This window comes from Parasteatoda tepidariorum, chromosome 3 (assembly GCF_982258835.1).
Source record: "Parasteatoda tepidariorum strain Cologne lab strain chromosome 3, Ptep-v5.0, whole genome shotgun sequence".
NCBI classification, from domain to species: Eukaryota; Metazoa; Arthropoda; class Arachnida; order Araneae; family Theridiidae; genus Parasteatoda; species Parasteatoda tepidariorum.
The window spans coordinates 74,132,073-74,158,503 of record NC_141757.1 but is presented as its reverse complement, the minus strand read 5'-3'; the positions used below and the strand labels follow the sequence as shown (position 1 = coordinate 74,158,503).

General features: G+C 26.1%; 1 protein-coding gene across 8 annotated transcripts in view; it reads right to left on the bottom strand.

Moving 5' to 3' along the window:
* Positions 1–6,549: 6,549 nt before the first annotated feature.
* Positions 6,550–26,431, bottom strand: part of LOC107436690 (uncharacterized) — a 111,250-nt gene continuing 91,368 nt past the window's right edge. For 4 of the 8 annotated variants that reach the window (XM_071181435.2, XM_071181441.2, XM_087159606.1 and 1 more), the window contains 5 exons: positions 23,491–23,649; positions 20,188–20,280; positions 18,696–18,729; positions 16,948–16,974; positions 6,550–9,010 (listed from right to left, as the gene is read on the bottom strand). In XM_071181435.2, coding sequence (XP_071037536.2) covers positions 8,898–9,010; positions 16,948–16,974; positions 18,696–18,729; positions 20,188–20,280; positions 23,491–23,649 — 426 coding nt within the window. In that variant the 3' untranslated portion in view covers positions 6,550–8,897. The remainder of the gene's footprint in view (positions 9,011–16,947; positions 16,975–18,695; positions 18,730–20,187; positions 20,281–23,490; positions 23,650–26,431) is intronic. The other 4 variants (XM_071181437.2, XM_071181446.2, XM_043045194.3 and 1 more) reach the window with 3 other exon arrangements.

The following is a 26,431-nucleotide window of genomic DNA, read 5'->3' as shown; positions in this document are numbered from 1 at the left end:
CTCACACTCGGCATTTAAGGGGAAATGGCTCTAAAAGACCTACACTTGATACCTGTATAAGGAAAAGGATATGATTTTAGAAACTCACACTCGGCATTTAAGGGGAAATGGGTCTAAAAAACCTACACTTGATACCTGTATAAGGAAAAGGATATGATTTTAGAGACTCACACTCGGCATTTAAGGGGAAATGGCTCTAAAAGACCTACACTTGATACCTGTATAAGGAAAAGGATATGATTTTAGAGACTCACACTCGGCATTTAAGGGGAAATGGCTCTAAAAGACCTACACTTGATACCTGTATAAGGAAAAGGATATGATTTTAGAGACTCACACTCGGCATTTAAGGGGAAATGGGTCTAAAAGACCTACACTTGATACCTGTATAAGGAAAAGGATATGATTTTAGAGACTCACACTCGGCATTTAAGGGGAAATGGCTCTAAAAGACCTACACTTGATACCTGTATGAGGAAAAGGATATGATTTTAGAGACTCACACTCGGCATTTAAGGGGAAATGGCTCTAAAAGACCTACACTTGATACCTGTATAAGGAAAAGGATATGATTTTAGAGACTCACACTCGGCATTTAAGGGGAAATGGCTCTAAAAGACCTACACTTGATACCTGTATAAGGAAAAGGATATGGTTTTAGAGACTCACACTCGGCATTTAAGGGAAAATGGCTCTAAAAAACCTACACTTGATACCTGCATAAGGAAAAGGATATGGTTTTAGAGACTCACACTCGGCATTTAAGGGTAAATGGATCTAAAAGACCTACACTTGATACCTGTACAGGGAAAAGGAATGGGGTTCAAAAACTCACACTTGCCATTTAAGGGTAAATGGGTCTAAAAAACCTACACTTGATACTTGTATAGGGAAAAGGAATGGGTTTTGAAGACTCACACTTGGCATTTAAGGGGAAATGGGTCTAGAAGAAATGAGTCTTTCAGGTTATTAGAGAGAAAATTCATTGGATTCCCAATTCAACGCCCTTTTAAACTGAATTATTTCGAAAAGAAACGCCCTTTTAAACTGAATTATTTCGAAAAGATAGTTGAAAAATTTTGGTATGCAACTAATTCGAAATGAGAATTAATTTTTAAATAGTTCTTAAGATACAATATTTAACATCAAATTTATGTGTATTCAAAATTTTGACAATAACGAATGTTTAGAAAACGATACAAATAAAGATTATTAAACATACAAATCACAATCAGAAAATTTACTTCAATACTATTTATATATTTATAAAGTTTATTTATTTGTCTCAGATAAAATATGCAAATTTTAAATATCATTTATTATTATTTACTGTAGATTAATTGGGTGAATTGTCATGTATGTCATTTTTAATACGTTCTTTTTTACATTTTAATATGCTATGCATGTTAATATGTTTTACTCTTTAAAATGTGACATTATATAATGTTATGTTATGAAAAAGTATATTTTTTAATACTTCGGAATTGATCTTTGCAGAAATTTGAAAATTATGAGCATTATTTGTAAGCGAGGTTTGGCCTAACTTGTAAAGATTTTTTTTTGTCGCATTATTATTTCTATACAGTTTATGATTTTTTAAAATATGGATATGGAACTATAAAATATCCAGTTGTTTTGACATTGTGGCAATCAAAACAAATGATTATATGTTTTATGTATCTAATCTAAACTAAGATAATTTTTTGTGGCATTGTAGCAGTACAATAACGATACACAAAGAGAAACAACTTTTATAAAAAAAATAATTTGTTGTTACCTTGTTAAATGAAATATTCCATTAATAACTCTGAAACGAAAATAATTTCTTAGTTAACAAAACCCCTTCAGTCGGATCATTTATGAAAATATTGTTTCAGAATTAATGTAAAGATATTTCGATCATTCTCTTATTAATATTGTGTTGGTGTGCAGTTTGAAATGACCAAAAATTAGCAATATAATTATTAAAAACCATAATTACTCTCTTAAAGAATCATGTTTCAAAGAGAAGCTTTTTTTATACATAATTTTTTCCTTTACTGAAATATTTTTCCAAATTATTTTGCTACATTTATTTGCGAAAGAAACACTGTTTGTCAGATTCAAAAACATTTAGTTATAAAACTTTTGATAAAATAAATTTTATTGAATGTTCCGTAAACATCGTCTTTAAAACATATTGTTTTGAAAGCAAAAATATGTTTTCAAAATATGTTAAGTTATTTTGGCGGTCAATAATTGCATATAAATGCCCCATAACTAATTTAATTTAAGGATGAAACTGAAAAAGTGGTTATTAGAGCAAGTCCTTAGATTTAATTCGACATGCTTTTAATCCCATTTTCACATTAACTCATCTCGATAGTGATTCATCAGAATTTGATAAAAAAAATATCACATCCAGTGTGTAATTTTTTTACCACATTTTCGGTAATTATTCGAACAAATATGCATAAAAGAAGTGATTATGGAGTGCCTGGCCATTTGAATTCTGCTCATGTTGAAAATGTTAACTATTTCTAATTTGCGAGCATGTTTATTAATGCTGAATGCTGCTAACATTAATTTATTCATTTCTCATTTCTATCCTTAATATAAAACTACTCTAAAAACAAAAATATGTTCAATTTTTTATTTTAACACATCTATAAAACTTTCTCATGGTTCAAATGTATTTAAACATTCCCAATGACAAAATTGAAAAATCAGGAATTTCTTTTTTAGCAAAAGAATGCGTAAATTTTACCAATGATAAAATATTTGTTTCGTGAAAAAAAATCAGTGCAATTAAATCAGAAATAAATTTTATTGTATCTTGTTATAATCATAATTGATTCGTATCAATTCCTAAAAAACGTGTTTTAATTGTAACGTATTATAATTCTAAACGTATTATAATAAATATTACGTTTTTCAATCTATTTCATGAAACTAAGATTAAGAAATTAAATTTTTTTCCTAATCTTTGTTTCTGTTTCGATTGTTTCTCTATAGTGTAAATAATGCAAATAATGCCAAGATACATAATAAAAAATTGAAAATACATCAAAGTTTATTTAAAAAAATTTTATTTTTGCAAATATTTAATATTCATCAAATTAAATAAACATTTAGGCACATTGACATCTAAAATATATTTGGGAACAAATTGTTTTATTCAAAAGTAATTCCAAATATGGCAACTACATTAAATAACTTTCTCTTAATTACTCAGCAATTGTTAGGTTTGTCAACAAGTCTCTTTCAAAATTTGTTATGTTTTTAGCAATGAAAACAAAATGAACAGAAGTTTCTTTTGGTATGAAAACTTTTTGTATAAAGTACAATAATTATAATTAACACTATTTTCAATGTTTTTTCAACACAGTATTCGATTATCTGTTTTAATTCGTTTGGTATTGAATTTACGGGACATTTTTTGAAATACCTATTTCATTTGAGGAAATATTTTTGACTTCAATTTTGATTTCTTTATAGGCAGAAAAAATTGACAAACTTTTTAAATTATAAATCTTTAAAAATGATTTTAAATAACTATTATAGTAAGGAAATAGCGCAAATTTCCATCTAAATATCTTTTAAATATTATGTTTTACGTAATAAGCCTACGAAAAGAAATTAAATTAATTTGTTCAAGTTATCAAGTTTCTTCTTAAGCTCGCAATAGCTGTGCAATTATTTGGGAATAATAAGAAATGAGTTAATTCAATAAATTATTTGAAAAATAACAACAAAACTTACTTAAGGTACATATAAAATTGGAGAAGTTTTTTCAATTAATATAATAACATTCAATTTAAAATTAGAGAAGTTAATTTTTGCTACTCAAAAACCAATTATAAATTTAGGGCGTTTTTACGGATTGAAATAAAATTATTATCTGTATAATCAAGCAAATGTAAATTTCTTTTGTAACAAGTACAGTGATTTATGGTTATCAGTAAATTATTTTGATACTACATTAATTTTAAACCAACTTGGTAAACATAATATAAAGATAAACGTGTTCAAAATATTTTTTAAAAAAAATACGAAAATAATTGCGAAATCAAATTGCATAGTTTGCTTATTTTAATTGCTTATTTTAACAGTATTTATATTTTGAAGTCTAGTTATTTTAAAAATGAAAAGTTTTAAACCTTATTAAAAACTCAACCTTTAAGTATTACTTAAAACAAATTTTAAATATCGGTGAGAAGTTAATTTTACAATGAATGTTTACAATTTGATTCCTAAAGAAAATAATTGTAAAGGAAGTTGAGTAAAAAATATAACAACGGAAAGAGGTTTTAATTTATTTAAAGGATTTGGTTAATATATATAAACTATAAAAGTAGTTTTCAACTGTCAAAAATTCACAACTTTGACTATAATGTTATGGAGTATTTAATTGCTAAGAAAATCATAAAATAACAGTTAGATATTGCATAAATGGTTTTCAAACGAACTGTTAATCAAAAAAGATGTATATAAATTATATATAAAAGCTATGTTTCATTCAAAAATTATTTTATAAATACATTGCAATATTTTTAATGGTCCCAAAGTCATTCATTTAACATTTCTATATTACAGCATGCATAATAAATATAATACAATATACATGAATAGTGGTAAATATGGTTAGCTTGTTTTAAAATGATACATTTTGAAAACTACCACAGATTTCAATTAACAACTTCAAATAGACAATTACATGTGGATACATCTAAGGAGATACATTTGGACGTTCATTAAATAAGAATAAAATTTTTCCATTGCAATAAATTTGCCGGAATTGAAATCTATTTCATTTCAAAATAATACAAAACATCACTGTCATTTCAAAATTATACAAAATTTGTTACACAGAATTGTTATTTTGAAATTATACAAAGTTTATTACACATAATTTTTATTTTAAAATGATGCAAAAATAATAATTGCTGACCCTTCCGAAAATATATTAAGCGAAAAGGATACATCTCACGTTCATTGCACTTTTTGGTAAATAAACGTGTTCAAAATATTTTCAAAAATAGTACAAAAATAATTGCGAAATCAAATTGCATAGTTTACTTATTTTAATTGCTTATTTTAACAATATTTATGTTTTGAAGTCCAGTTATTTTAAAAATCAAAAGTTTTAAACCTTAAAAAGAATAATTAATAATTATGTAATATAATAAAATTTAATAATTATGCTATAAAATAAAAAAATAATAATGAATTCATTTTTTTTTAAAAATCAAATATTTGATAAATTATTAATTATTTGTTAAATTAATAATTATTAAGTTTCGTTTTCAAAAATGTCTCAAAGAAGCAAAATTGTTAATCGACTTGAACAGGAAAATATTTGAATTTCTGCTTGTCATCATACACAACATATTTACAAAATTACAGCAGAAAAAAAGTATGCAGAAAATACTACACTGTAAAAAATATTACAGATCAAGTTACAGTAAAAAGTACTGGCACCTTGAGTGCAGCATTCGTAAAATCCATTTTTCTAAAATATCCAGTAAAATTTTATCCTGTAAATTACAGTAAAATTTTATATTGTAATTTTTACAGTAAAATTTATTTAATCATAGTGATTTTTCAATAAAGATTACAATATGTCAGATTTTTTCTGTCATGAAATTTTACAGTAAAGATGAATTTCACGGTAAAAAAATTACTAGCACCCTGAGTGCCAATGCTTTTTATCATAATTTGACAGTGTACTGCACAATTATTATTGTCAAAATCTACGATACATGAAAAAGTTTTTTTCGTCCGGAAATTTGCGTTCTGTTTGAATGATTTTCTTAACTTCACAGATCTTAATATACCACTTAAATAAGCAGAAAAAAACTTTCAGTTACTTTTAAAAATTAATGTATTTAATTATAATAAATTATTGATTTTCAAAAATTTATTTTTAAAACTGGATTGTTTAAAAAAGCATTGTAAGTGAAATATCTTCAATCTTAATAACTTTTTAACTAATGAATGGATTATTATGTATTTATATTCAATTTTAAGCATTCCATGGGATAACTTTAAATATGCAAATTAATAAGAACAGACTACATTTTATGTTACGAAATAGTTTGTAAGAATTAACATTCTCTGAGTAACATACTTTTTTCCGATTGATCCGTTTTCTTGACCTACAAAGTCTGGAAAGGGGTAGTCGCAATCTGGATGAGATGGTTACAATTATTTAGACAGGACAGTGGTCGAAAGTTTGGTTTTCTTAATGTTAATTTAAATTTTTTGTGTATTTCACCAAATGTAATAAATTACTTAAGAGGAGAAAAAAAATTTGCTTAAACTTATGAAACTCGTTCATTTGAATGTGATGTTATGCCAAATAAGTTTTTTTTAAATATTTTTATTTTTGTCTTATTTATTTTAATAATAAGCTAAGATATTTCAAATGATTTTTTTAATTATTCAAAATATCTTTCAATCTATCTTTAAATGCCAAAATTCAAAATTTGAGCAGAATCAATCAAACAGTTCTTTATAAATGGAAATTTCAAAATATGAATTTTTGGATCCGTTTCCTATTTCGCGTCCTGTGTTGATTATTTGAAAGCAGTGCTATGATTAAAGCTTGTGATTTAGCTTCGTAAAAAAATAAATTAGTACGTGAACAACCTGAAACCTAAATCAAATTTGATGAGAATTTTCAGTAATCAGGGCCGTGCTAAGAACTTCAAATTATTAGTCTTTAAATTATTAAACATGAAAAGTATTCGCTAATTTTCGAAAGTCTTCGCCAAATGCAAATCTTAGCAATTTTTTTATATATTTTTCTTTCCGGTGGAAAAAATTATTCGCCAATACTTTCACCAAAAAACAATCTTATTCACCAAATTTACGATTTTATCGCATTTAGTGAGGTGGCAAATGCTTAGAGCGGGCCCTGGATAATGATATAGCAATTTAAGATGTAACAAATTTCAAATTCAAATGATAAACTTTTAACTCAACGTAAGTAACGTGATTTGGTTAATTTTTTTCAGTATCTTCGAAATCAGGCAGGAAAAAAAACGTTTCCACCTACCTAGTAGCATTTTTTTATTGACAATACGCATTTATGCACGTTCGAATGTAATATTTTTAACATTAACTAGATATAACTAGAGTTAAATATTCATTCTGTTTTGTAATTAGTAAAATAGTTGAAATTATATTCTATTTTAGACCACAACTATCAGTTACAACTATAATTATGAAACAAATAAGTAATTCAAATAATTTTTGCAATTTGCGTTATTTAGGAAAAAAAGTTTTAATGAGCATTTTTGATCTTTCCGATGTTTGGAAACATTAAATGAATTTTGCAATAAACCTTTTAGAGTTTTAGAAATATTGGAGAACCAATAATTGTTGTAATAAAGATATGATAATTTTTTCAAAGTTAGTAATCTAGGAAAAATAAATAACAGATTTTTATTTCCACCTAACTTTGCCGTTTTCGAAGAATGAATTTATCACATTATTCTTTTTCACATTATACGTAACATTGCGTATTTTTTTTAGAAACCTATTCGAAAGAAAATTTATACTCTGTTTATTTAGTTTTGAGCAATCGTAGAGAAATGCTTCAACACTGTTATTATATAAACTAATAAAACAAATTACAAGCTATGTATCTATGAAAAATTATAATCATTTAAAACAATATATTGGCTTGCACAAAAAGTAACATACAATGTATTTAGAGAATTATTATAGAACCTAAGTAATTAAACTTTTAACTGCACTTATTTATTTTATTCCTGATTGAAAAACTTATTCTTAAGAGCTTAAGAATTTCTTTAAAATAGTATTTCATTTTTAAAAATATCTTAATCTATTAGTTAATAATGCCAACAGTTTTATGTCTTTAGAATATCTGGTTTTTGAAAAGTAATAGTATAATTGTAAGAAAAGTTTTAAAATACATCACCTTCCTTAAGAATTACTCATCATTTTTGTTTTAATCAAAATATCGAAAATTTAAAATTAAATTAATTAAATACATTAATGGTAATACTTCCAATTAGATTTTACAAATAACTTTATATCTGATCTAACAAAAGCAAAACTATAGCATAATTTTTACAAAACTTTTAGTTAAGCAACAAAGCAAATAATTTTCACTTTAATATAATTTTAAAAAAATAGGAATGATACTAGCTAGGAATTTGAAGCCTTAATGTAATCTACTTCTAAACTTAATGCATACAATGTCTTTTAAAGCCTTCAATTTAACAAAAAATACTTTTTTAACTAAGCAAAGCATTATTATTTTTTACAAGATTCATTTAAATCTGCTTTCTTCTCAAAAATAAAACTGATAAATAATTTGATGTATAATCCCTAATCTGGTTTATAAAAACTCTTCAGCTATTATAATAATTATGGTTGCTGTACAATTTCAAATTTGCATAGTAGAAGTATTCAATGAGTTAGGAAAAATAGTTTCTATGTCATTTTTATTTCAATAGGGTCAAGATGCAAATTTCAACAACTAACTTGTGAAGATCTTCGCATCATTGGTCACCATTACAAAAATTGATTATCATCTTTGGTTCTAATCAAGCTGATCTTCCTCTTTTAGAGAGATATTCCTCCACTATTTTTGAACGGTTCAGTTAGATAAACTGAGAGGGCACGATTAACACACACACACGACAACAAACTTGAACAACATCACCATTTTTTGCTCCGACGTTTTATTCCATGATGAACACTGAACTACAGAAAAGAGACACCAATGCATTCGATGGACCATGGAGTTTCAGGAAACACTAAATGAATTTGAGAGCCACATTTTTTTTTTAAATTTACTTTGTTGCGAATATTGGCTCGAAGGTATCACGGGCGAACACATTTAGAAATCATTGAGAATATTCTGTGATTTTTTAAAACAAAATTCAGGAGTCATTCCGACGTGGTGTGCAGAAACATGCCGTTCTCAGGACTCGAACAAAAGCCTCTCGTACACGGATGTACCAAGGTCCATTCGTTTTCATGAGGTCTACGTCTTCTGTAATAGAGTTTATAAAATAATTAAAATATAATGCATGTTTTGTATATACTTATACTACATAGAATTGCAACTTCAAATACATTCAATATTAATTTTTTACATAGTTTTTCACATTAATCAAGATTTCTTTTAGATCAGCAGCTAATCTTCTTTTATTAAAAATAATATTTCATAACAATTTAGGTAAGATGGAGGTAACAAAGTTACTGTGTTAGGCCTAAAGAAAAAGGCTATTTTATTTTATAGTCATTTAAGCATTTTCTTCGAATAAGATGTCATCTTCTCATTAATTTATATTCGTTAAATATTATATTTAAAAATGTGCATTTTTTAGCCAATAGAATTCATTAAAATTGAACAGAAATGTAACCAACCACTTGGAATCACTTTCAAACGTTCTTCGCTTTATGTTAAAATTCATGTAATTCTTCCATTCACTTTTGCCATACAACTTTAAAACGATGTAAGTAAAAAAGCATGTCCCCAAAGCAAACTCCAGTTAAAATACTAATTAAAAATTGAATAAAAGCATAATTTTGTTTAAAAATAAGACAAAACATTAATCGCAGACTAAAAATCAATCGAAGAAAAAAGTTTCTTTTTGTACCTATTTATTCTTTAAATTTGTGTTGAAATATGTATCCGCAATTTTGAAAAAGCCAGAACTTACCTTGAAAAGTATATTTTATAGCTAATTGTAAGTTTAAGAAGAGGCACAATTAAAAAGGATTATAGATAAGTGATACGAACTTAGTAAAAATTAGACTGTTGATGGGTAGACTTAATGATAAAAGCAGTGATACTTCAATTCTAATAAAGATTAAAAGTGATAATAAGGATTAAGTGAGTTTTCTGTATTTCTTTCATTTTTGAAAAATATATTTTATTATTTATTTGAATTTCAAAGCTACAGGTTTCCTGCTATTTCATTTTTTTTCTTTCTTGTTTTCTCCTCATTTTTAACTCTTATGTTTTCTCTAACTTTATTTAAGTTATTTTAACTCTTAACTTAAATAAAGTTAGAGCAAAATTAATAACCCTCAAATTACCAATTATGTTTTAGAATTTCTAACTTTCAATTTCTTGATGAATAAAAAATCTGATGCCTTATGACGTTTTATTTTTTATTCCCTTTTTCATTCAGTAAAGAAACCTTTTATTAGTGTCAATAATACTTTAGTAACTATATAGTGAACTATATGCAAATGTAACTATATAGTGAACAGTTACTAGATATAAATAAATTTATTTATTAAATTTCAGTGAACTGCAGAAATTAGCCATAGGTTTGTTGAACACAAATCTGAACACAATTTCAATTCACGTCTTACATTGCAATAGGTCTTTTTTAGGGACGTGTCAAAATAAAGTAATTCTATGCTTATAGCAGACCATAAGACAATGTATTAACTTCTACAAAATCAACAGATATTTAATTGAGCTGACTAGAACGTACCATAAGTAAATTGCTTGATACGGACAGCAATAGCTAAAAATATAACAACTTCTAATTTTATTAATAATTATAATATCTGATTATGTTAAAGTAAAATTCTGTGTGTTTACTTAGATACGAATTTTTTAACTTTTCAATGATGAGTTTATTGAATTATTTATAATGCTTTTTAAAGCAAAAAATTATATTCTTAAAAAAATTTCAAAAATAAAAATAAGAAATTTTTTAATTTAAAGTTTACAATAATACTTTTACAGACAAATAAACAATCGAAGAAAAAGAAAGAAAGAAGTTTAAGAGTTGCAACTATATATTTGTTCAAAATAAAGAAAAAATAGGACTTTTTTTAGGAGAAAAACAGCGAAACATGACATTATCTTAAAAAAAAAAAAGCTTTTTTTTATAGGAAGCTTCTTTTGAAGTTCTGGGTATTTACTGGGACAATAAAACCGTAATTTTTAGTAAAAAGAAAATACTGTATTCGCTAATATTCTCTCAAAATTCTTATAGAGAATTCAACAGAGAGATATTTATTAAGTTACATGATATAAATCGTATATGTTTAAATCGACTTCAATAGCAAGATTATCGTTTTTCTTTGATTTTCTAATCATTTACCTATATCAAAGTAGTCATTACGTGTTTAAAATTTCGTTTCACTTTGACGATTCCTCCTTGGTGCGCTAATTTTTTTGTCCATGAGTGTATATATATATATATATATATATATATATATATATATATATATATATATATATATATATATATATATATATATATATATATATATATATATATATATATATCAGACTCAATATGAGAAATGAAGGCAAAAAGTATGCATATTCAGGGTCGCAATTAGTATTTAAGCTGGAAAAAAAACGATATCGAAGTCTAACGAATCACTATTAATAGATGAGTATAAAATATGGTGATATTATATTTTTTAACCATCGTTGAATAGCCGGCACAATTTAAAGTTTGCGTCTATCAATGTCAAGCATTATAATTTTGAGCCTAATCCAGAAGACAATGAGAACTCCTGGATCAAGTAATAGGAGAAATTTTTCCTTTGTAGAGGAATTTTTGGAGGAACTAATCCTCATTAGTGTTATATGGAGAGGAAAACCACGAAAACCTCCTGCGGTTAGTCTGACAGTAAGGAGACTCTAGTCCATTGTCCATGTAAAGACATTTTACGTCAGCGCTGTGGTTGGTGTGATCCGGGTGCGGAATTCGTATCGATCAGCCAACGCTGGGTTTCGAACCCGGATCACCTTATTCGGCATTCTATCTCCTGAGCCAATACGGTTTTGAAATATGGTTATAAGAAAGTTTGAACTTTCAATCAAATAGGTATTGATGTTCTATAAGAACTCGTTCTGATGTTCAATAAACTGTGTTTCGTCAGATGCCTTGAACATTTTCCCCGTTTAAGTACTAATGGGATACCTCTAAGTGACGTAGTGTGGGTATTGATGCTATTGCGCATGCTCGATGAGCTCAAATGTAAACAGAATTTCTCCTAAATCAGTTTGTGACATCATAAAATTCCCTACTTCCTATGATTGTAAACGAATCATCTCCCCTACAAGTAGGGAATTTTATAATATCACAAACTGATCTGAACTGATTTACACTTTTATCAGTTAACATGCGCAAAGCATCCGAGAAGTCACGTGTCTGGGTATCAATGGTCTTCTTTTTCTTGAAGTGAATGTACCTAATTTCCGACTCCCCAATCTGTATGCTTTTTCGTCCATCTCTTTCATAAAATTTCAAAGATACATATTACGAGCAGTTTTTATGGAACACTTTATAGATTTGCTATGTAATTTTTAAGCATGGTTGTTAAAATAAAGTATTCAAATTGTTAAAATAAAGTATTAAAATAAAGCATGGTTTGTTAAAATAATGTATTTCAACCGTAAATATTTAACCAGTTTCATTATCATTTGCTTCATAATTAATCTAATTTATAAATATAATTTCATGATACTGCATTTTAATTTCAAGTAAAAAGAATCAGTATAAAAAAACGAGACGGATAAACTTAAGTTTTATTAGACATACAGAAGTCTTATAATTGATACTCAAACAAAAAGCAGGACTACGAAGACAATAATCATGTAAATAGAAAAAATTACTTCATTATAGAATCACGGTTAAAGTAGTTATTGTAGCCGCGGGGGAAATCTTTTTCTCAGCAAGGTAGAGAGAGAGCAAGATAGCTAATTATCTTTTTTTAATCGTATTTTGTTATTTTTTAAAAGTTATAATGCATTACAATTGTTTACCATTCATAGTAATCAACTATGATTATGATGCTTATAAAAGAGGACAATTTGTTAAAGTAAGAAAATGTCTAATGATTTGAAAGTTTAAAATCATTAGTTTTCTAATTATTTATGAATTGACATGTGAATGTTAAAAACTATCAATAAATAAAAACTAACTATTGACTTTTACTAAATGCCTAAGGAAATGCCCAATTGTAACTTTTTACTGAGATTTAATAATTAAGTCCCTATTTAACGACGATCCTTATTTAAAGACGTCATTTTCTGATCCTAGCTCTTCCTTCCCACGAAAATTTTAATCTGTGCGCAAACATATCTGTGTGAAACGGCAACAGTTTTACTGCCCAAATTTTTTATTTACTTCGAATTTTATTTTAAAAAAGACATTGACTAATGTTCGAAAATTATTAAGTAATTGCTCAATAAATAAGAAAATAGTGTCCCTATAATTCTCCATAGATTAACACAGAAGAAATTGAATCACTGTTCTGCCTGAAGGAAGATTTTCATTATGTAAGTCACAAGAACATCCAAATCATATGTTGTAAATTTTGCGTCAGTAATTTGTTTACTTTCAATATGAATTCAAATTTTTCGTTATTCAAACAACCTTATCATCACATTTGATACTGGCATGGACTAAATTTATGTTCTTTTTTAAAGTATCTAAAATTATATTTCTAAATACACTAATTTAGGGGTGTGCTAAAAGTAACAAAACAAAAAAAAAACATCGTCACATATTTTACAGCCTATCTAGATAGTAATACAGAATTAATTTTAATTTTCGATAAATTCATTAACCAGAGTCGTAGTGCCGCAGGGGATAGAGCGTTCGCCTCCCAGTAAGGTGAAGCAGGTTCGAATCTTAGCGATGGCTAGTCGATACAAACTCCGCACACGGTTCGTACCGACCACAGTGCTGACGGTAAAATGTCCTCAGTGGTAGACGGATCATGGAGTCCCCTTGTTTTCGGGTAAACCATGGGAGGTTTTTCACAGTTTTCCGTTCCATGTAACGCAAATGCGGGTGATTTTCTACAAAAAGTCCTCCACAAGGGAAAAATTTCTCCTAATTCTTTATGCAACAGTTCTCTTGTGTTCTGGATTGGGTATAAAATCGCAAGGCTACAGAGTTAGTTAAACATTAATAGTCGTAAACCCAAAATTGGGCTGGGTGTTCAACAACGGTTATAAAATAAAAAATATTAAGCAAAATCATTAACCGAGGAAAAACTTTCTGAATATTTTTAATTAAGCATAGCATCTTCAGTACGCGAATTACAGCGTCTTGTAACAGCAATAGAAGCGTCACATATTTTGAAATTACCCTTGATAGCAGAAATGCTAAATATAATCATTAAAGTTCAATTTAATAAAGATAAAAGTTTTTCTTTTAATTTTTAATGTAATCAATCTATTAGCACGGCGTAGCCAAGTTTTGATAAAAAAAGTAGGCGTAAAAAGACTAAGGAAAAATTACTTTACTTCTAGATTTATTTTAGTACTTAATTGGAAGAAGCTAACTCAATATATAAAGTAAATTGCAATTTTCTAAAAATATTTTATGCGAACGTTTTCCATTAAAGTAATGAATGCTTTCGACAGTATAATTTTATCGATGTCCGAAAGAAGGTATGAGCTACGTTTTATAACTCTACAAATTAAATTGAATTATGAAATAATCAATTAATAGTAAGATAATATTCCATATGTTAATAATATCTTTGATAAATGCAGAATGTGAAAAATATTATATGAGAAATAAATCATGTGATTCCACTTTTTTTTCTTCATTTAATGCTTCAATAAATTTCTTTTCAAAATTAATTAATTAATATAATTTCTAATCTCTAATTAGAAACTCATAAAAGTCAAACGCCACAGCAAAAGATAATATTTAAAATTTAGGAATGATTAATTAGTAATTAGAATTTAATGGCCCCAGATAATTTTCGTGGCGGAAATTGGTTAATCAATAAAAAGTTTGCAACTTTTACTTAACGAGTTACGAAATCACAAACTCAAGGAAAATCACACACACACACACATAAGAACTTTTATCCTCAATTACTACTTTATATTTTTGAAGCAAGTAGCGACCTCAAATATTTTTCCACTATCCGCAAGTAAAATGACATTTGAATTTTCTTCTCGCGTCATTTGTTACATTTAGTGTTTTATTGTGCATTTTTCTTGAATTTTCATTTTCCATTTTTTCAATTTTTTAGTGCTTCTCACACTATTGTATTGATATATTTTACTTTGGCTATACACAAGTAATAATATAAATTTACTCAAAAAAATATATAAATATAATTAAAAGAAAATTAAATAAAGTTGTGTGTTTACAGAGCAGCACTTCATCAGGGGACACACTGTCTGTAAACACAGTGTGTCCCCTAATGAAGTGCTGCTCTGTAAATTTATATTATTACTTGTTTATAAGATTTGAATTTGGTTTTAGCTGCCTTGTGCGCTGTTCCAATTTGAATTTGAATTAATGTAGTTATGTTTATTTTGGTTACCTCCTGTTTTATTTATTTCAATTAAGATTTGAATTTATGTTTGGATATACTTTGGCTATATTAATACAATGTTAGAAAGCACTCTTTTTTTGCGTTTATAATCGTGTGAGCTGACAATGAGATCATATCTTTACGTTATTTTGTTTTTTGTCTTTTTTAATTTTTTTAAATTTTTAAAAATATTTTTAAAGACATTTTATTTATTAATAATTTTTTTCTCTCTCCTTAAAATTGCATTTTTTTCTTCTTTTCTTTGTATTAACTTATTTTATGGGTTTAAGGTACTTGCAGATAATACGCTATATACATATGTATTTAAAGAAATTCTGCATTATGATTTCTACAAGTATACAATAATCAATAGATTCGCCATGCAAGCAGCATTAGTATGAATAGTGAATATACAAATCAAGTTCCCGCAATGCCTGCCATGTGCGGAGAGCAAAAGAAGGATAAATAAATAAACGGACCAACCTGAATAACTTTTGATCTAATGATCAGATATTCACTCATTAGGACTCAATTTTATTGTTTTAGATGATATACTGATTAGTTTTCGCTGACATTATTGTAAGTTACGAAATCAGACATAAAAACGTACTTTCACTGAATACACATACCCTTTTTTTGATGGATTCGGATTTCTGACCCCCAAAATATTTGCAATCAGGGAAATATGGTCCCAATAGTTCGATCAGGAGAACGGTCTGAAGCTTATAGCCCTTAATGTAAGTTTCACTTTTTGCGTATTTCGCAGTTATTCAAAAACTTTTTAAGTGAATTAAAATATGTTTGCACAAAATTATAACATTTGTTTATCCAAAGATAATTCCACGCAAAAAATAACTTTTAGTAAATATTTTTTTTTATTAAATAATAATCCAAAAATTTTAATTTAAATGGTATGCAATCTTTTAAATTATTTTGAAGAATTCTTTTGCAAGATTTATAATACTGATCGGATATATATTTAAAAATCAGTAATGCAGTGGCAATTTTATAAAAAAAGTATTGATTTATCACAAATTATTTGATATAATATTCGAAATAATGTTATCATAATAATTTTTTTATTATATATGATGTATTCCTTTTTAAATATTTCTGGCTATTGGTAATCATTTACTAAGGAATTATGTGTAAATTGAGCAATAGCTCAAATCAACATTATGTATTCCAGTTTTCAAATTTAAATTTGTTTTAAATATTCTAACAAAATAAAAATATAGATTCAGCAATAATATTCCGAAAACAATACAAAGCTTACAAAACCTACTTCTAAACACATTCATAACGAAATGAATTTTTTACAGCATTAATCAATACAAATATTTAAGAAAAAAAACTTTTCACTTTCTTATTTTTCAATATTAAAAATCATTAAATTTTTTAAAATGTTTCAAAGTAGTCGATTGAAATTTGTAAAAAAGATTTTTTTTAAGTATTTTTTTTATCTGAATAAATAAAAAAGTACATAAAATCAAGTCAAAAAATATATATATTATCAAATGCATTCAGCAAAGTTAATTTTTTGCAATGTTTTGATGAACATATCATAGATAAGTTACAAATATAAGATTATAAATCAATTATAAAATACCTTGTTGTTTTGAATTGTTACAAAATAAAATTCTGAAAATTTTAACTTACTTGCAAATTTATGTATTGCACTGACAGCTGTTAAAATAAATGTTATAATTTTAAACGATACTATCGCTTAGAAATGTGCGAACACAGAGATTTCAATAAAAATCAAATCGATACTTTAACAATAACAAGGGAGTGCACAAAATTTTAAACAGACACAGTGCAAGAATGTATTTCTTTGATTATTAGAAAGAGTCATTTCGGGTAATTTTGGGATCGTTTCTGATAAACATTTCACAAAAATGTATATTGCTAAAATGAACCCTTCACAAAATATTTGAAATTTAAAATAATGCTTTTCGAAATATTTTCCATTTTAGAAAATGGAATCTTCATGAAATTCTTCTAAAAAACAGATTCAATTGTGTCCCTAAATTCTAATTTTAAGATTACAACATCCAGAAACACATTTTTTTACAAATGCAAGACCTTTTTTCAACATATTTACATAAACAGAACCCGGCAAAGAAGGATCCGAATATAAGGTGTTTTTATATTCATAAAATTTCGAATATATTTCTCACAAATTCACGAAGGCAGTGCCTTTAACAAAAAGTCTGAACAGCCCACTGGCTTTTGTGATTTTCCACAATTTCACAAGAAATTGGGATAGCCCCTGATTAGAGCAGTTATAAAATCAATAAATATGAGCAGCTTCCTTTCATTCATAATATAAATTCTTACAAAAAGTTTTGTATTTTTTTTAGTTTATTTTTTCAACAATGGGTATAAGAAGTTTTCTTTTATTTGGAAGTAAAATAATAAAATATTTCGTGTTTTCCCCTTATATTCAGTCAATCAATCTGATTAAAGAATACGAACCATCCAAGATTTGCCTTGAAGTTCGTAAATGTCAAGGGTTATTCATAACTGCAAATATTTTTTTTTATCAACGGAATGCGATATTAAGAAGGCTTTAATACGGTTATAGGCTGTGCTCGATTTGTGAAGAGGAAATTGGAATATTGTTCATATATTCCACATGAAAATGCATTATTAAAGGCATATTTTATGTAATAAACTAAGTAGTTCACACAGGTAATTTTTGTTTTTAGAATTGAACTGAACATAAATTTTAATAATGTTAAATTTTTATAATATTAAATTCCTGTTAAGTTTAATGGGGATGTTCTGCACCACATTCAAGTGAATAATGAAAGTGAAAGTAATGAATCAAATGATACTACAAACTAGGGGTGACACAAAAACATAAAGAGAAGAAATCAAAAATACAGAAAGATCACTATGATGCTTTTTTTTTGGGGGGGGGGTAAGACCCATAATTATTTACACAAAGTAAGCTGACAAAGAGGAAAATCTTAAATATATACCTAAATTTAACTAGATAAAATACTTACAGAAAACTGTTATCGATATTTTTTTTCAGTTAGCAATTCAAATGTGATTATTACTTTCAGCAAAATTAGATAATATGTATATTTTATATAATTTGCATGTTTGTTTTGCTATATTCAAATTAATTTATGAAACTAAATCTCACTTTTCTATTTATGAAGAATGAATAAGAATAAAAGTTTGAATTATTTGTCGTGAGAGACAGTATTATGTATAAAGAGAATATAATAATTTTTTTAATATTTAAACAAAAGACCAATTATGTAAAAAAAAACATTTAGAATACCACATTTTCTTAAAGACTGAATTTTAAAAATTAAAGAACAAAAGTTTGATCCACCTAAACACAAAATTAAATCTAAAATGAATGAGCATTAACTGGATACAAAACTTACCAAATGTAAAGGGTGCAGTAGTTGGAGCAGACTTCTGCAATAAAAAGAAATTAAACAACATTAATCAACGCAAATAAGTAGCATAATCAATAATAAAATCGAGACTTATAAAATTATGACCTGACTAATTGTCATAATGTCTTACAATGAAATATTTAACAACATGTTTTCATTAAAAAATTTGAACAATAAAATTTCAACTAAAACACTAAAAAATCAAGTGCATCATTTTAGTGTCAACATAAAAGTTCTGTCAATGTGTGCTATTTCCATACTTAAATGTAATTTTTAAAAAGAGTTATTAGATAATTTCTAATGGTGCGTATCATAAATAGTAAATGTTTGTGCAATTGTATAACTAACATCCAATTCTAAATATGAAAACCTTTATTTTAAAAGGGCATGTATGAAGATTTTACTTCAAACATTTTTAAATATGTTCTGTTTATAGTGTTATTGTTTGTAGTAGGAAAAGGACTTTGTCATTAAAAAGCACCCAATTAATGTTTACTCTGTGTAAATGCGCACTCGTTGGATTTAAATTTATTTCACGATTAATAAAAAAAAATTATTTCATAGAATTGCATAGAATAAAATTGTAACAAAGATATCTTTAGTAAATTGGAGAGAGTTCAAAAGCGCATTTAAAGTATATTTTAAAAAATATGCATTTTTCCGCAATCAGAATGTAATACAAAAAAAAAATATGAATACTTTTTGCTAGAAAGTATCTATTTTTGCATGCAAAATCACTACCTTTAATATGTGTCTTAAAATTCTTTTTTAAAAAATGAAATAAAAAAATAATGCTCATTAGGAACCTCAAATTATTATTTAAGGGAGAAAGAAATAAAAACGCTATCAAATTGCATCGAATCATCACTAGTGAGGAAGGCGAGAGGAAAATCAGTAAACTAGCTTTAAAGAAACGGAAGTAGTTAGATATTTCTTGCCAAACATCAGGCAATTCTTCAAAATAGGCACTTATTTTTAAGAACTTGAAACACGTCAACTGAAATTTCCAATCTATATTTAGTTCAAGCTAATGAATTTTTGTATTCAAATCATTAAATTAGCTTATTTGCCTAATGGATTTTGGAGGTCTTTCTGATAATCGTCCTTCTACTCCCATAATTAAACAGGTTTTTATCATTTCTATTCAGCCTTTCTCACTAATAATTCAGCAGATTTCGATAAAAGGTTTTAGCGTTTCTTTGCTGTGCATATTTTTAATGATTATACTTCTGCAAAGGATTCTTAAACTTAATATTAAGAGCTGTGATTACTGAACACCAGAACCATTGGTTTTTCTACGTTAATGTAACAACTGAATTAGTTTTATAAGTTTTTCTATAGAAGAATTTCTAAAACTTTTGAAAGTTTATTTTATCCCTAAATCAACAATTATTTTGCTGTCATAATTTGACATATTTAAAAAAAAACATAGTCGTATAACCTAAAATAATATTCCATATGAACATTTGAACTTTACCTCTTCTGCTTGAGCAACAGCTTTTCCAACAATGTCTTTCACGAAATTTGAAGCTACATCTTTAACACACTCTGGTGCTTCCTCAAAGGTTATCTATATTAAATTGCGAATAAAATATTAATATTTTTCAGCATAATATCAAGTAGTTTTAAAATTTATGAACGAAAAACAAGAAATTCTATTTTGCAATAAATGACTATGAAAACTGAGAATTAAATATTTGATTTACAACAACATTTTACGTATTTTTCATTTTAATTTCTGCTTTAAAATAGTTTGATAAGTTGAATTGAGTTCTTTTGCTTTTTTGGTTGTCGTGCAAATATATCGTCTGGCAATTATTGTTCTTGATATGATTCAATTTTTCTTTCATAGCTGCTTTGGAATTTCTTAAACTCTGTTATCTCAGAACCTATTGTATGCTGCTTCACAAATTTCTCACGTTTCTTCTGCATTTTTACCCAGTTGATACTCAATTAATGAAATTGCGATGTAAATTAATTCTATCGACAAAGTAGTTTAAATAACAATATTTTTCCTCCACTACTGTGATTAAACTATTCTTTCAGAAAATATATCTACCAGTGTATCAAAATAAAGTAATAATGAAGTCTATAAGAATAAGTCTCAAAATAATTTATTCGAGATAAAACATGACACCAGATTCCCAGGTAAGACTTTTCAATAAATTTAACATAAATCACAGCTAGTTCAGGATAAATAAAATAGTTCACCCACTTAATGCTTTTACTCCAAATTTTTATTACATATATTTTTCATGCTTTATATTATTTTGTATTAATTCTGGTCAAAATATGTGATAAATATTATATTTAGCATTTTAATAATTCATGGTTATGAAATACAGCATGAAACGCTGGAGCTTTTTTCTGCAATCAGGGTCAAAATCTTCCACATACGTCTCGCTTCCAAACAATAATTGTTCAAATTTGTACTTATTTGGAATTATTTAGATTTAAGAGAAACATTTATTCATCATCGAATTTCGTTAATTTACTAAATCAATTATTGATAAATTATTGAATACGAATGAAAAGAAAATTCAAAAAACTTTTTTTTTTAGATTTTATATTTCAATACAAATGTAGTTAATAGCAAATATAGTTTAAAGATAATCTAACAGATTTTTTTAGTAACTATTAGACTGTTATTTATAATTAAAAAATATTAAATTTTGCTTGCTATTAGAGCATCAGAAAAAATATATAAAAAGATCACCGGTGCCGCATCTGCATCACTATTTAAACAATGTTTAAAGCTATTGCACAATTGCAATGAGTATTTTCCTGCTTTTGATGTGAAATCAATTTTCCGCACGCTTCGCTAAAATTTGGCTGTTTTCACGCTAACTCTATAGAAAACTGAGTTTGTTCTGTCGTTAGAGCGATCCGTTGAACTAGCATATATGACATTGGGAGGCTACGTAACAGGCAAAAATTTCCTAGTTGATTAAAGCAGTCCTGGCAGAGTCAAATTCTATTTCCTCCAACTCCTATATTTACCCATGATAATATAGGAGTTGGATTATCTTTGATATGGACACAAATATCCTATTTATTAAATTATTTAGCAAAATAGATAAAAGAAAATTTTTATTTAATTTTATTAATTAAATTTAATTGTTGAAACTTGTTATCAAAATATAATTTTTAAAGCTTTCAGTATTTTTTAATTTCTTTCGAAATCACTAGAATTTTTAGTAAAATTTGCAACGAAAAAAAAAAACTTAAAACCATGAAAAATGAAATTTGGTTGCTAATATTTATAAATTATATTTTAATGAATAAGCTGAAATAAAAATGTGCCCAAAATATTAATTAGTGGCTTAATGAATAGAAAATTGATTTTCATATTAATTCTCGTAAGTCAGAATAGGAGACGAGGGAGTAGAAATTGACGGATTAGTTTTTATTAACTTAGTTACCAATAACTAATTCAAGGTTTGCAGTATTTTTTCAATATTTATAAAAACGCCGGAGTTTTATGGTGTTTCTCCTAGTCAAATTTTACTACAAATATGTGGTAAAGTTAAAAATATTTCAAACCTTCAAAAATTTGCTGGTTAAGGTTTGTAATATATACTAGAATCTATAAAATGCATTTTAATCTATAAAAATTTTTAAAAAAAGTTCCCGCAAGTAGATTTTGGCTAGCTGATAACATTTAAGTTTAACTCTAATCACGTTTTTTTTCTTCAGATTTTGTGATTAGCTTCCTTTTCATGAACCCTTACGTTTCGAAATTATTGTATCTGGCATTTATAGATAACTGATAGATAAAAGTATAGATAAATAACAGAACTAGATTTCAATGGATAACAGAGCTTGCTAGACAAATGTCTCGATAAATTAAGATTTAATTAGACTTTTTTTTATCGTGTTTAAAGATGTCTTCTTTTTAATGAAGAACGAAATCTTTCCTGTAAGAGTCTTAATAGGTAGGATTAGGATCTACGTATCTCAACAAATTACTATACACCACATTTCATGCAACTATGATATTTGGATTATCTTAAGAATAATTTTGTCTATTCATACTATTATTTAACTTAGAAAAAAATGACTATCTAAACATGTAGAAAGGTGAAAAACATTTACTACAAACTAAAACTGATTGGTATAATTTAAGAATTAAAAATTTTCAAAGAACATTTATTCAAAATTTCTACAAGGGACATTTTGCATTTCATTAAATAAAGGACACAAAATACTAAGTCTACAATAACCCTCCTTACGCTTAGAAAAAATATATAAAATCTAGAAATTAAATGTTTACTTAAGATACTTACAATAGTAATATTTCATTATTTATATAGCTCATTATTTTAGCAGGAATGGGAGATAACATTCGTTTTTAAACAATGTTTCCAACTTGTTGCAACTAAGTTAACATCAACATAATGACAAAATATCATATTGTCACGAAAAACTTTTTTAAATTAATTAAACAAAAATATCATATAGAATTCTGATTTTTTTTTTATTCTTAAGTCTCAAAAAAAGCAAAAATCAAAATGAATTCCACTTTTTGCCGTGAAAAACTCAGTGATGACAAATATATGTTTCATATGAAATATATGAAAAATATATTTTTTTCAATGGTGACAGGCTTGGTAATTAAGAAGAACAAGTATTTCACTTTGAAAATATAATCAGGAGAAATATATAATCAATACTGTAGAACTGCTAGTTAATGGGAAGATTTAATTGCCGATGTGTTTTTCTTTAAACAAAAGCATAGATTCAACTTCTGTATCAAGAAATCAAAGGGGATGAGTTATACCAAAGTTAATTTTTCACGGGCTTCTGTCACTGAATTTGGTGGTCCCGAATCTTCGTTCATCTTGAAAACGAATTTCTTTGGTTTACGGAGAGGTTCTTCCTCTATTTCAGGGCTAGGAGGTGCTGAAATCACTGTATCGATCTGTATACTAGGTAGATCCTAAAAGCACATCGTAAGTTCGATTTTCAAGAAAACAACACAGGTTCCAATCTAGACAAAGTATCAGGGATGCAAAACTATTCTCAGCAAAATAAAACGCAACGAAACGAGAAAAGAAAATGGCCAAGCATCAGAAGACGAATATGCTTGTGCTGTATAATAATGCTATCTTTTGAGAGTAAAAGAACATTCGATTTTCAAGCAATACATTCTGGATATCGGCATGCAACTACGCATTCCCTATATTATTAAAATTACATCCATGCTTCTCTACACTTCGTATTATAAACTCATGCATGTTTAAATCCAGTTCAAACAAAAAGAAGCGAATACAAAGATTTGAATATTTTCGTATTTCAACACTTTTAATTTTGAATTATATTATACTCAATATAAAATAAAAAATGTTTAACGAAATATTATTTTAACTCCATAATTATATTTCAGAAACCGAAGAATGTTTTATTTAACTTTTAAATATAATTTTATTAAATCTAACTGCAATTATTTAAAACTACTTTAATTTTTAATGCTTGTATGGCATTTTTGTCCCGTTGTGAGGGGAATTATCAAAAGTTAATTGCAAATAAATATTGTGTGCAATATTATAAATAATAATCTAAAAAAATATATGATGTTAAAATTTTAATAGATTTTATTTAATATTACTATTATTATTAAAATTATTAATATTATATTTATTATCTTTAAAAATATTATTTAAATTATTATGATTGTAATTATTACTGTTGTAATTATTATACTTATTATTTTAAAATTGGTACTATTATATTTGTTATTATTTATACTATTATGAGTTATATTATTACTATTATATTTATTATGAGCTATTGTATTTATATTAATATTATCTCGTTTATTATTATAATTATTACACTATTATTGTAATTCTTACTGTATTAGGTATGATTAATATTTATTTTATTAACTCTGATTTACAAAACATAGGAAAGTTGTTTTCGCGGACAAAAGATCTTAAAAAATGTTAGTCACTGATACAATGTAACAAATCAAAAATTATTACTATTATAGTTACACTATATTACTATCATAACTATATTACTATTATTGATTAAATTATTACTATTATATTTATTATTATTTTTATTTAAAATATTACTACTATATTTATTATTGATATTGTATTTGTATTAATATTATCATATTTATTATTATAACTATTATATTGTTATTGTAATTCTTATTGTAATAATTATTATTTATATTAATTTTCAACCCTGATTGACAAAATAGGATGATGTTATTTTGAAGGGAAAAAAATCTTAAAATATATAAGCAAATTGTATAATATAACAAATGCAATAGTTTTTTTATTTACTAAAAATTGGATGAAAGTTGTGATGTGTTGAAATAAATTATAGATTGCAATGATAAAAAATATGAAATCTGCACTGTGCATATTTTAATATAATTTTTTCCTGTTAAAAATATTCCAAAACAAGTGAAAAACGTTGTTGATTTTAGAGTGAAAACAAACTACAGCTGCAGCACGTATACAAAAACTTTTATGGAATTCATGCAAAATGAAATGTTTTCACATTTAATAAAACTGAACGAAAAAGCATACAAGTGAAAATAAAATTATACTGTAAAGAATGCGTTTACTGATAAATTTTTTAAGAAATTTAATAGTTTATAATAAAAATAAACAAAGTCACGAATTCAAGAGAATTCATAATGGTAAGATAATCTGTAAGCATATAGTCTTGTATTTTAATAAAGCAACAAAATATATAAAAATAACACAGAAAAAATAAATATTACCAACACTAAATAGAATAAGTATTAAACCTTTTTATTGTTATTACTTTTGTAAAAAGTGCTTTAAATGTTTGTATAAAATAATTAAATACTAATTTGACAAAACAATCATTTAAGTACATTACGTTACCAAGTAAAAGTCTTATTTTTAATCAAAGTTCGTTAACTAAGAAAGAAACATACCAGATAAAACTATAAATTTAGAGTATTTCATATTGGCAAATGCCGTAATTAAATCTTACTTACTGTTAAGTTCAGAAAAGTTAATAATAATTGAGAACTGACTTTGATAATTTACATATCGTCATTAGATTTACATAAAATCTTTATGAAACACTGAATATATATTAGATGTCACATGATATATAAACGAACATAGATTGAGTGCATGATGCAAAAAAATATGAAATTACAGAAACAGTGAAAACAATAAAATAAGATTAAATTAGGAATTTTTTTTTTAAAAAATGTCTTTTTGTAAGAATATTATGAAAAAATGCTTTCAAAGGAATAGAAGGAAGGTGGTATACGAAAAATATATCAATAACAAATATTACATTAATAATGAATAACAAATTTTTATTTTAAGAATGTATAAATTTTCTAACAGTTGTCATACAATCTTAAAATGATATAATATCATCTATATCAAATATGAGTCATACATGCTAAATAATTTTATTTATTCATACGTTATAGAGAAATGAATTTTATAACAACTTACACTTGGGCCAACAAGCTTCGATTCGCCTTTAACTTCTAAAGAAATCTGATTATGTGCCATAATTATATTAAAGTTAAATCACTAAATTTATTAATTTATCATTTTCGTTGTTAAATAAAAGATCGCAATTCCATGAAATTAATATATTTGCTCAAAGTGGAAAAAGTAATCTTTTTAAAAAGCACAACTTCCAAATTTTCATTCATTATGATAATCATTGTATAAAACAAAGGTAAAATATAACGTTTTTTTCTT